Raw genomic sequence first — 11,855 nt, 5'->3', positions numbered from 1 at the left:
TGGCAGGAGCCTCAAGCATTCTCTTGGTCGGCCGATGACACGCGGTGGATATTTTGAATTCGAGCGAGCGTCGGTTTGTTCACGCCTACGGTGTCCCAGGCCGGTTCGCGATGGGGACTGGGTGTCGGTGTGCGTCAGATATTTGGGTGGGGGTGGCACCCATCAGTTCAGGGTTCCCGAGTGGTTCACATCTCGCTCCTCCCTGGAGTATAAACTGGGCGGAGACAAAGTATAAAGCCAAGCCCCTTATCCACTACTCGCAAGCCCTCATTGGAGTGCTTCCAAGATTTTGGGATAACGGCGCCGTGAAAGGGGGGGACTTTAAGATCCGAGGGCGGGTCGGACGCATTCGAGAGAGCGAAGTGGCAAGAGAAGGGAACTGCGCTAGAGGCGAGAGGGGCTCTCCAAATGGCTTAGCGGGAACAAACACACGCACAGGAAAAAAAACAACAACCACAAAACAAAACGACACGAAAGTTTACGCGTCAAATTTCTCGACTTTTGGAACCCGCACTAACGAAAGAGCTGAAGAGCGAGCGAGTGCGTGCGTGACGCTGGGTGCCTTCTTCGTTCTCTCACACGTGCTGGGGCTTGTCAACGTGTGACACCCCCCCCCCCACTCCTATCACGGATTGACGCGAAGGTGCCCGTGTGTAGGTTGTTTTATAAGTTGACGGCGGCGTATGGTGCCAAGAATCTCTCTTTTAATTTTTACATCTCCTTCTTTGCTTTTTTTTTGCTAAAATATACTGGGGCCGCGTGCAATCGCTTGAACCCAAACATATTTTTTTTTGAAAGGAGAGGCGCTAAGAGCCGGGGGGGGAGGGCATGGATCATAGCCGGTGGCCTCGTGCTTCGCGGGTGTTTACACTGCTCCTCACTCTCTCCATTCATGGAGGTGCAATCGTCAGTGCAGGTGAGTTCCTAACGCACCCACACACCCACACACCCGTACAGCCCGAACATGATGTTGGGGCAAGTGCTGCCAGCAATCACCCACCCACCCTGAATTTGCACACGACGTGGTGGGTGGCCAGCACCACGCCCGGCCGCCTTTGCCTCCCGTGCCAGGTACACATTTTCAGGCTGAGTGGACCTAGGTGAGGTCCAGGAGAGATTCAGAAAATCCTCGCTATAGTATTGGTCGTGAGCAGTAATCGAACTTAGGTCGCTGTGCGCTAACCACTTCACTACCGCTCCCTTATAACGCACACACACACGCACCTATACACACACACGCATGCACACAGACACCACCATCTCAGAGATTTACAATTATAATACTCCAGTAGACTGTTGGCGCAAGTGCTGTTAGTACCTATTGAGACCAGTGCGGAGAACACGGGGAGGGCCGAGTGAGATTAGGCCAATGCCACCGCACACCGAGCCACGTTCTCATCATCTCTCATGCATTGGCGATGCGGCCAACCTGCCAACGCACTCAGCACCACCATCACCACCACCACCATCACCAGCAACACTGCCACCACAATCACCATCACCAGCAGCAGCACCATCACCACCACCACCACCAGTATCATCACCATCACCAACACCACCGCCAACACGCCAGGTGCTGTGTTCGTTTTAGGCAGAGTTGATCTAGGGGAGGGCCATGCCAGGCTCAGGTGGTGATCCATGCTGGCGACGGTGGCTATTGGGTGGCAGGGATTGCAGTGCGGCGTGAGGCATTAGCACACCAACAAAGACAAATATCCCCCGTGTAGCCTTCCACAGATCGTTGGGCCAAGTGCTGTTACCTGTGAAGGCCGGCACGGCCCACGATGAGGTGGGTGGCCAGCACCACGCCCGACCGCCTTTGTCTCCCCCAGTGCTGATGTTTACACACCACAACAGCTGCTAATCTAAGGCTGAGTCGACCTAGGGGAGGCACGGATACCGGTTCAAATATTCGCGCACAGTTTTTAGGGCGTGAGTGGGAATCGAACTCGGGTGGCAGGCTTATTGACGCAGTGCGCTAACCCCCACTGCACGACCTCTGCGCGTAATTAGCGCACCGACACTCACGCACGCGCGCGGGTGGCTGCAAACAATTGCCTGCTTGTTGTTGTTGATTGTGGTGTGCGCAATGCGATTCGCGATCTCGATTACAAAGCAGGCTTGCCACCTTCATTGTTACAATAGCTCAGCGCGTCTTCCCGCTTACAGCCGCGCTTGGGATGGCACTCGCATCGCATTGGCAGCGATGAGGCCAGTGGTGGAAATTCATTTCACATTTCCGCGGCTAAAAACCGGCCCAATCCATGGCAAGATCACGGTTGACAAAGTGGCGCTAGCTATTTTAGCCACCCTGGACGGGAATGATCATGATGCTGGGCTGAGTGGAAAACCAACAAAAGATTTGAACTCGTAGTCACCGTGACTCACCCCAGAAATTATCAAATGCCCCGTACCAGGACTCGAACTTTAGCGTCCGTACAAACCGGCAATTGGTGAATGCTCTAAATTAACTTCGCAGGTATTTTTAGCTGCCCGCTGGTGGCTGGCTATGCACATGGCCTGTAATCCAGCACCGTGGAGGTAGCAGCGAGGATTGGCGGATCACAGAATCTTGACTTAAAGCTTTCGTGACTGCAGGAATTCATATTCTTTGGGTCTTTCAGTAAAGTCACGTAGATAGGTTCAACTAAGATACGTTTTCCTGATGACGATCGCTTGTGTTGCGATCGAAACGTCGTAGTTTTTTTGTTTTTTTCTTTGAACCTATCTACGTGACTTTACCGAAAGACCCAAAGAATATGGATCACAGAATGTTGTGAAACTTCCTTCCCGTGGGCATCGAGGTGGAGCCGTACCCTGGCTCGCCAGGAGAAGGCGGTATCGCAAAAAATGTGGACTCCATCTGTTCCGTCTGTATGGGGATAGAGTGTTTCTCCCTCGCACGCGCGCGGTTTTCTCCGATTGCTCCGGTTTCCTCCCACATGTAAACGGTCATTAATTAGCCGATAACATCTTAATATGTAGAGGACCACAGAGCTTTGGGAATTTTGCAGCGCAGGCTCATCGCGTGGGCTGCCTTCCAGCGGCAGCGCGTTACAAGTTTCAATTATAATGAAAAATATAAAATTATTTTTTGCTGATTATGGATAGTAGCTGTACTGTACACTGCACAGGACATATATATATAGTCAACGTATCCGTTGCTTCTGAGATTATCTCATTGTCCAGGGTGCTGTTCGTCGAGTTGAAGGTTCGATCCCCACTAAAAGCAGCGAGATTACCAAAGTGCTCCTCCGTCTGTTGTAATGTAGACGTTGAAAATTCCCATGACATCTTCATCACCACCATCATCGTCAAGATCATTCATTTCCAAGAATAAGCCATTATGTGTCAGTGTATCTTAGCCAACAGCCCATTATTTCCGAAGTAAATAAAACTGGGTACCGCTGTGCGGAAAGCCAACGGTGTTTATTCCATGGAGAGACTGAACCCCACACTGGGAATGTGGAATTTCCTCCCCTGGTTCAGGGTCACCAGTGGAGATGAGCACTGCCCATGAGACACTTTTACGTGGAGCAGCTTAGATGCAGTTTTCTCGTAAGAGTTTAACACGTAACCACCACGCGCCACGGTTAACGTTTCTCCTTCGTCAAATGAGAACGGGGAGCCGCACCCATTTTCCATTTGTGGCCCTGAACCCTGTGGTGGAAATTCCACATTCCTTTGGAGGGGACCCGTGTGTCCAGACTTATCATCAAATCGTGGTTCTCATTATGACCCTGAATGGACGATAATGGCGATGGTGAGTCCACCCAAACTGGGATCTGAACTTACGACCTTTTGACTGCGGGATGAGTGTTACAGACCCATCTGGACGGATAGTGTGAAGCCCGTTATGGTTCTGCGTGAGTACGTGCGGTTACATCTGTGACATGAGCACTGCGAGTGGCATCGGATCCGATGCCGGCCCTCCCTCCCATCTCTGCTTCGTCAACCCGCACAAACCAGCGTGGTGAAGTATGGTCAAACAACCCCCGTAACTACTCACAGATTGTGGGGAGGCCTTTATTTCGGCAATGGATTGTACATTGTTATACTGAATATTAAACACTGAGTTATAGAGTATTTCTCTTGGCATTAACTTAAACTTTTGTAGCGGGTTGATGGTATTAGCCTGCTCACCAATGACTGCAGCATTTTTTAAAATTCAGTTTGGCATGTAAATTTGGCTTATTTCGGCTCTTGAGATGTCACCGCTGTGTAATGATCTGTACATAATAAACTGAGCGTTTATTTTTTATTTTACCAGGTAAGGCCCACTGAGCTGTATAGCTCTTTATCAGAATGATAGCTCAACGAAGTGGCTTAGCATGTGGACATTCATAGCAGCCAAATACTCTAAATGCACGTTGATTCTAAATGTGGAGGGAAAAACCGTGACAAGGGGAGTGAGAGAAATTCAAACTCCAAATATACAGCAGCAGGCGTCAGGGTCGGGATCGAACCCACGACCTCCTTGCATAACAGGCGGGGAAGTTAAAGTCTCAAAGTGTCCTGACTGCTCTTATCAGTTCAGGGCATTGCTCAGCCAAAGGTCACCGGTGTAAATTCCACATTACAATGGCAGGTTACTGAACTATATTGCATCGTTATTCAGCAAACCACTGCACCCACAAGAAATACGTCTGTCATCGGGCACGCAGACTCACGTGCTTTGTTGAGTATGTGCTCTCAGGGTATGTTTGTCTCTACGTATGCTCGTCTTTGTCCTTGGTGTCTGCCCCGTGAACTCCTGTCAGGGAGCCTTTCACACTTCACGCGGCCCCAAAGTGTACCTAGCCTGGCACAAGCGCTGCGGTGACGTCACCGCCACTTGGTGGCGAACGGCGGTTGTTGTTGTGTTGTTGTTGTGTGTCTATCCACACACACTCTGCAGTCTGTGTTCGACTCCCAGTTCTGATGCTCATCATCATCAGCAGCCAATCAGTCTACAGACTTGATTTGGGCCAAATCCGAGTCAGCTGAGCTTAAAACGAGTGTGTGGAATTGTGTTGTTGCTGTGGCCATTCACATCTGCATGTCGCTGATTGTGGCCATGCAAGCCACAATATGGATCCATGGTAAATCACTGTGGTCTGCATTCCTTCAACAAAGGAGGAGGAACAGCAGAACGACACGAACTTTCTCTCTCTCTCTCTGCTGAAGCCCTGTCCTCGTGGCCAGCAGCAGACTCCGTCATTGGCATTTAGATTAGAATCAACATCGGCTCTGGAGAGACAAAGGCGGCTGGGCATGTAGTAGTTGTGGCCATTTTCTGCCTTGCCACGTGCCATGCTGGACTTAATGTGAGCTCGCTAATCGCACTTCCCCTCTCCGTACATAACGTAAATGGAATGTGTTCATGTTTATATGCATGTAACTTTTGCATTGTACGGTATGTATCCATAAATTCACATGTCTTCATTTTGTAAAGAAAAAAAAGTAACCTTCTCATGTTCATTATAAGAAGCTGGGAGGTCTGGTTTGGGTTATATCCCAGTCCTTTTGGACATTTGTCAACATTTTTTTGCGTTCGTTTGTTAAACACATTTTTTTCCATCATCAGCATTCGTAAAGTAAACCCTGCCGCGGCCGCATCTCCCAACGAAAATAGAGAGACTCGCAAACTACAACCCCGACGTCTCGCGAACGTTCAGTGTTCGCGACGGCGAGGGGATACGGAGGAGTTTTTTTTTACTTTAAAAATGGGGGCAGTGTGCGGTTTGAGAATTTCGCGAAGAATTAAATGTTCGGCACGTGAAAGCATATACATTAGCGACATTAGCCGGTATTATTTTACATTATTTGCAGTCTATGGGTCTCAGTCTGTGGATTTAATCATTGAGTCGCTGTCGTTCGCATCGTCGACGAAGGTGGCAAGACGTTGAGTCAGACACTCTCAGCTCTTAAACGTTGGTTTGAAGGAATCACCATCTCCACCGCCCCTACACCCAGATATTATCAGGCGCACCAGTCCGTGATCCTGACGGTGCCTGCTGCTGTATGTTTGGAGTTTGCGGTGTCTCTCTCTCTCTCCCCGTGGACGCGTGGATTTTTGTTCTGTCGGTCCTCTCGGGTTTTCCCCTCCACATGTTTGAAAACGTGCGTTTAGAGCAATTTGGCTAATTTTAATTTAAATTTTTTATCTACGTGACTTTACCAAAAAACCTAAGAATATGAATCCTTGCAGTCACGAAAGCTTCAAATCTAGAAATATGTGAGTGGCCATCCGCAAGTTAGTCTTGGGGGTCTCTCTCAAGACTTTCACACGCAAAGGATAATTACTGTATTATTAGTGCTCGTCCCTATGGCAAGACTGGGTCCGCTCATGGCAAGGTGGAATTTCCACCCCTGGTTCAAGGAATCGGTGCTTGTGTGAACAGGTAGACGATTTGACTTGTCGTAACATTTTGTTACTTTAAATTATAACTCCGTCGGGTTTGGCTTGCGCTCGTTAAGTCTATCAAATCTTTACGATGTATTTATTAAATCAGAGTTCAAAGTCCGTGTAGTGGTGTCGTCAGTGATTCATACACAAGGGCCACTTTTCCCTGCCCTGTCCAGAGGTAAAACACATTCCTCTATTAATGCTCGAGATTGTCTGAAGAAAAATATATAAATCTTGTTTAGCCCTTACCACCCACCAGCAAAACCACTCAATCAACGCATCAAATCACCTCCACCAACACTGCCATCACCATCAGCGCTAACACCGCTGCTGTCACCGCCAGTAACATCAGCACCACTGTCCCCACCACCTCCAATACCAACATAACCACTACCACAGCCTCCATCGCAGCTATTATCAAAGACAAAAATCTCCCGTGTAGCCTTAGGGCAAGTGCTGTTAGCGAGAAGCTATGAAGGCCGGCACGGCATACGATGGGGTGGGTTACCCAAATCACGCCCGGCCGCCTTTGCCTCCCTCGTGGCAATTTTCACACATCGCACCAGATACTCATTTGAGGCTGAGTCGACCTAGGGGAAGCCCAGGCTAATCGTCACTCAAGTCGTTGGATTAGTCGCGCAACGTGCAAACCTCTACACTACCGCTCCCCATACAGCGATTACCACCGTCACCAACACCACAAACAACAACAATTCCACAATCATCACCACCACCAACGGCATCATCATCACTGCACGCGCCACCGTTACCAAAACAGCCACCAAAATTACCACAGCCAATGGCATTGCCAGCAACACCAGAAACGACAAAACCATTACCACAACTATCTCTTTCGCCACGACCAACCGACATCATCATCATCAACACCACCACCGCCATAACCGCCACCACCACCGCCACCACCCAAAGTGGAAACACATGCTTTGTCACGGTGTCAGATTGTATCCAGATGGCCCCGCTTGTTAGGACATCGCTGGAGGCTACGTCGCGTCGCATCGAGCGACGTCCCCATCTCCGCCAGCCCCTGCTCCAGCCCCTGGGACTTGTGCAGTAACCTCCCCCACGTGACCATGATCACAGCCACCGCCGATGATCACCCCGCAGGAGGAAACTCGGGCGTACGATCCGCGACTGAGAATTGTGGGGTTCAGGCGAGTTGTTATAGCGAGTTGTTATAGCGAGTTGTTATAGCGAGTTGTCATAGCGAGTTGTTATAGCGAGCTGTTATAGCGAGTTGTATGTTGAGTAACATAGCGGTGAGCGCTATGCACACAACGACCCAGCGACCGGTGTTCAATTCCTACTTACGGCCATCAGCCGGTGACGATTATCTGAGCCGGTCCTGGGCCTCCCCCTAGGGTTCATGCGAGTGTGATACTGATGGTTATGTTGGAGGCTATGGTGGTGATGGTGGTGATGATGGTGGTCACAGTTATATTAACGTCACAGGATTCGCTCGCTCTCGAAGAGAGGGAATAACGCAGAGGCAGGAGGTGGAACCACAGACAAGTGGGAAGGCAACAGCCAGGCAGTGAGCCGGTGCTAAATTCTTGCCCAAGCTCTGCCGCCCTCTCTATATATATGAATGAGCGCGTACGTGTGGGAGGAATTCGGAGCCACCACAGAACGGCCACACGTGCCAGCGGGCAACGCTCTGCCCCGTACAGATGGGACACATTTAAAGACACCAGTCCAAATTCTGATGTACTGCCTTCTCCTGGCGAGCCAGGGTGTGCATCCTCCTCAGCACCCACGAGAGGGGAGTTTCACAACATCTGTGTGTAATCCACCAACCCCTCACCTCCACGGCACCGGCTCAGAGGCGTGCAGCACCCGGCTATCGGTGGTTGTGGTGTTGGTGGTGTTGGTGGTGGGGTTGGTGGGGTTGGTGGTGTTGGTGGGGTTGGTGGTGTTGGTGGAGTTGGTGGTGGGGTTGGTGGTGGGGTTGGTGGGGTTGGTGGTGTTGGTGGTGGGGTTGGTGGGGTTGGTGGTGTTGGTGGGGTTGGTGGTGTTGGTGGGGTTGGTGGTGGGGTTGGTGGTGTTGGTGGTGTTGGTGGGGTTGGTGGTGTTGGTGGGGTTGGTGGTGGGGTTGGTGGGGTTGGTGGGGTTGGTGGTGTTGGTGGGGTTGGTGGTGGGGTTGGTGGGGTTGGTGGGGTTGGTGGTGGGGTTGGTGGGGTTGGTGGTGTTGGTGGGGTTGGTGGTGTTGGTGGGGTTGGTGGTGGGGTTGGTGGGGTTGGTGGGGTTGGTGGTGTTGGTGGGGTGGGTGGTGGGGTTGGTGGTGTTGGTGGGGTTGGTGGTGGGGTTGGTGGGGTTGGTGGTGTTGGTGGGGTTGGTGGTGGGGTTGGTGGGGTTGGTGGTGTTGGTGGTGTTGGTGGGGTTGGTGGTGTTGGTGGGGTTGGTGGTGGGGTTGGTGGGGTTGGTGGTGTTGGTGGGGTTGGTGGTGTTGGTGGGGTTGGTGGTGGGGTTGGTGGGGTTGGTGGTGTTGGTGGTGTTGGTGGGGTTGGTGGTGTTGGTGGGGTTGGTGGTGGGGTTGGTGGGGTTGGTGGGGTTGGTGGGGTTGGTGGTGTTGGTGGGGTTGGTGGTGGGGTTGGTGGGGTTGGTGGGGTTGGTGGTGTTGGTGGGGTTGGTGGTGTTGGTGGGGTTGGTGGTGGGGTTGGTGGGGTTGGTGGTGTTGGTGGGGTTGGTGGTGGGGTTGGTGGTGTTGGTGGTGTTGGTGGGGTTGGTGGTGGGGTTGGTGGTGTTGGTGGTGTTGGTGGGGTTGGTGGTGGGGTTGGTGGGGTTGGTGGTGTTGGTGGGGTTGGTGGTGTTGGTGGTGGGGTTGGTGGGGTTGGTGGTGTTGTTGGTGGTGGTGGGGTTGGTGGTGTTGGTGGTGTTGGTGGTGGTGGTGGTGGTGTTGGTGGTGTTGGTGGCGCGTGGGGTAGTGGCAGTTGCGGTCCAAGTGGAAGTGGTGCTAATTGGTGATCACGGATGGTGGTGATTCCAGTGGTGGAGGAAGTCTTCTTTATCTTCTGGTGTATTGGCCGACATAGGTGCGTAGCAAAAACTACAATTTCACATTCAGGGGGTCAAGCCCAGACTACGCGCGTCAGGAGCAGCGAAGCGTGGTCGCTGCGATGTCTCCTGCGTCATTACAGATCGGGGCATTGCGTCCGTTACACGTCGCACGGTCTGTTCTGGATGAGCACAGTGGCACGCTACTGCTGGAGAGCTTAGGCGGAGGCAGTGATGCGTCTAGTTGTGTGGATCGTACAGGTTGAGATGACGATGGTGGTATGGGGACAGTGACACTTGGTGGTGGTGGTAGTGATGTTGATGTTTAGTCGTGGTGATGGTGATAATGTTGATATTTTGACATATGTTTGGTCATGTGGTAATAATAATTATACTGGTAGGAACCTCCTGGTTACACCAGCCCACAGGGGATTATTGTATCCGTCCGTCCGTCGTGCATCCAAAAATGGGAGGGGTGGGGCTGGGTGGGGAGGGGAGGGTGGGGAGGGGCTGGGTGGGGAGGATGGGGCTGGGTCGGGGGTGGGAGGGGTGGGGCTGGGTGGGGAGGGGCTGGTCACTCCGTGGTGCCCTTATAAAACTCAACGTTTAACCCACTCACGCCGGCTTGTGCCCGCCCTCACAGTCGGCCATATTTGTGGAATACACCACGCCGCCGTTGACCCTGGTCATTGACCGAGCAACCCAACGTTGCTAACAGCTCCCTCCGCAGGAGGACAATGTGTTTAAACATGTTCCGGTCCTCTAGGTTGTTTGAAATTCGTAAACGGCGCTGGGTACAACATCGGCCCTGGGGTGACAAAGATGGCCTTGGGGTGTTCGCGCCCAGGCTGAGGTTAATATGTGCTCACTAACAGCAGTACTCGACCGTAGAATCTCCAAGGCAGTCTTGGACAAAGTCGTCTTTTTTGTGCAGTTGTTTGTGTAGTTGTTTGTGTAGTCGTGTCCTGGTCGGCATATCTCGGTATGAGCCGAGTTCCATTTCCTCTCACGACCAATACGCGAGGCGAACATTTGAATTGGTTGTGGGCCTCCACTAGGTCAGCTCAGCCTCAAGCGAGTACCCTGGTGCGGTGTGAAAATATCAGCACTGGGAAGACAAAGGCGGCCGGGCGTGGGTGTTGGCCCACCAACCCCCTTATGATTTGCCGTCCTTTATAGCTGCTACTCCTGAACAGCACTTGCCCCGACGGTCTGATAAAGGCTACACGGGGGACCTGTGTCGTTGCTTATTACATTGTGTGAGTGTGTGTATGTTTACGTATTCAAATTCTTCAGTTGTGGTTGCGCTGAATGAGACAGATTATTTATTGTGGGGAGTCTGGCTTTTCAGATAAACATCGGCCAGAGAGAAAGTCCACAGGCGCACACGGCAGAGAGGAAAAAAACCCAACCCCATTTTGCTCAGCGAACACAAGTTGAGGAAAGTTTTTTGTTAAATAAATGTCAGAACGCTTTCCTAAAAAGCTTAGCATGGCTTAAATAGCCTGTCCACGTTTGGGACTGAACGTTGCGTAACGTAAATTTCCATCCATGCATTTAAATAAATGTAAATGTTTTTTTAATCAGTGATTAGGGTTCAATGGAACATGTCATCGTCATTGTCCTCGTCGTCATCATCAGCTGCACCTCCCATTAGCACGGTTGGCTACGTACGGTGCGAAATAAGTTCAACATACATACATACCACAGCATTGATTAACATCGTTTGGCTGCATCATACCCGGCATCGCATCGGGTGTGTAAAATCAATGACGCCACAATGCAATGCAATTCACTTCGTTGAGCTATCATTTGTGGCCAGGCCACTTCTGAAAAAGAGTTACTATATAGCTTAGTAGACCTTACCTGCCAAAAATGCATTATCAAATATCAATAGGATGTTGCATTAGACACAGATCAGGCTTGTTCCCAGCATAGTAATGTGGAATTTCCACTTTTGGCTGTGGACAACCGATGACGATAGGTGGCCGTCCATGATGTTTGAGCAGAGAGACACATTCACTTTGGCTAGACTGTTGAGACTAGTGCTGTTAGAGAACACGTATTAAGTCCGACATTGACACGTGAGAGGGTGGGTTAGCCAGCACCATGCCTGGCCACCATTGTCGTCTCCTCGTGCTCATGGTTATACAGCACGATACACCATTGGATCAATTTAGGCTGAGTTGACCTAGAGGGGAGGTTTAGGACCTGTTCACATATTTTCCAACGATGCTAGCAGTGGCTGGGAATCGAACGAGGTAGGGTAACTGGGCTTATAGCGCTAACAACTGCACCACCGCTCCTCACAGTGACACGAAGACAAAAATCCTCTTATAGCCTTAACTGACTCTTGGGGCTAGTGCTGTTAGTGAGCACATATGAAGGTGACACACATACACACACGCACACAAAGATACACACATTGACACACAGAGACATGCACGCATACACA

The 11,855-nt window shown here is 51.2% G+C and overlaps 1 protein-coding gene across 2 annotated transcripts in view; it reads left to right on the top strand.

Annotated features, from left to right (window-relative positions):
• The first annotated feature begins 325 nt into the window (after nucleotides 1-325).
• LOC144734060 (uncharacterized) overlaps nucleotides 326-11,855 on the top strand; it is a 258,027-nt gene continuing 246,497 nt past the window's right edge. The window contains exon 1 of one of the 2 annotated variants that reach the window (XM_078616112.1): nucleotides 326-916. In XM_078616112.1, the coding sequence (XP_078472238.1) occupies nucleotides 829-916 (88 nt within the window). In that variant the 5' untranslated portion in view covers nucleotides 326-828. The remainder of the gene's footprint in view (nucleotides 917-11,855) is intronic. The other variant, XM_078616111.1, reaches the window with a different exon arrangement.

Source organism: Lampetra planeri, chromosome 49 (genome assembly GCF_965212315.1).
Source record: "Lampetra planeri chromosome 49, kcLamPlan1.2.h2, whole genome shotgun sequence".
Lineage (NCBI taxonomy): Eukaryota > Metazoa > Chordata > Hyperoartia > Petromyzontiformes > Petromyzontidae > Lampetra > Lampetra planeri.
Note: the sequence above shows the minus strand (reverse complement) of the source record. Positions and strands in the feature narration are given on the sequence as shown.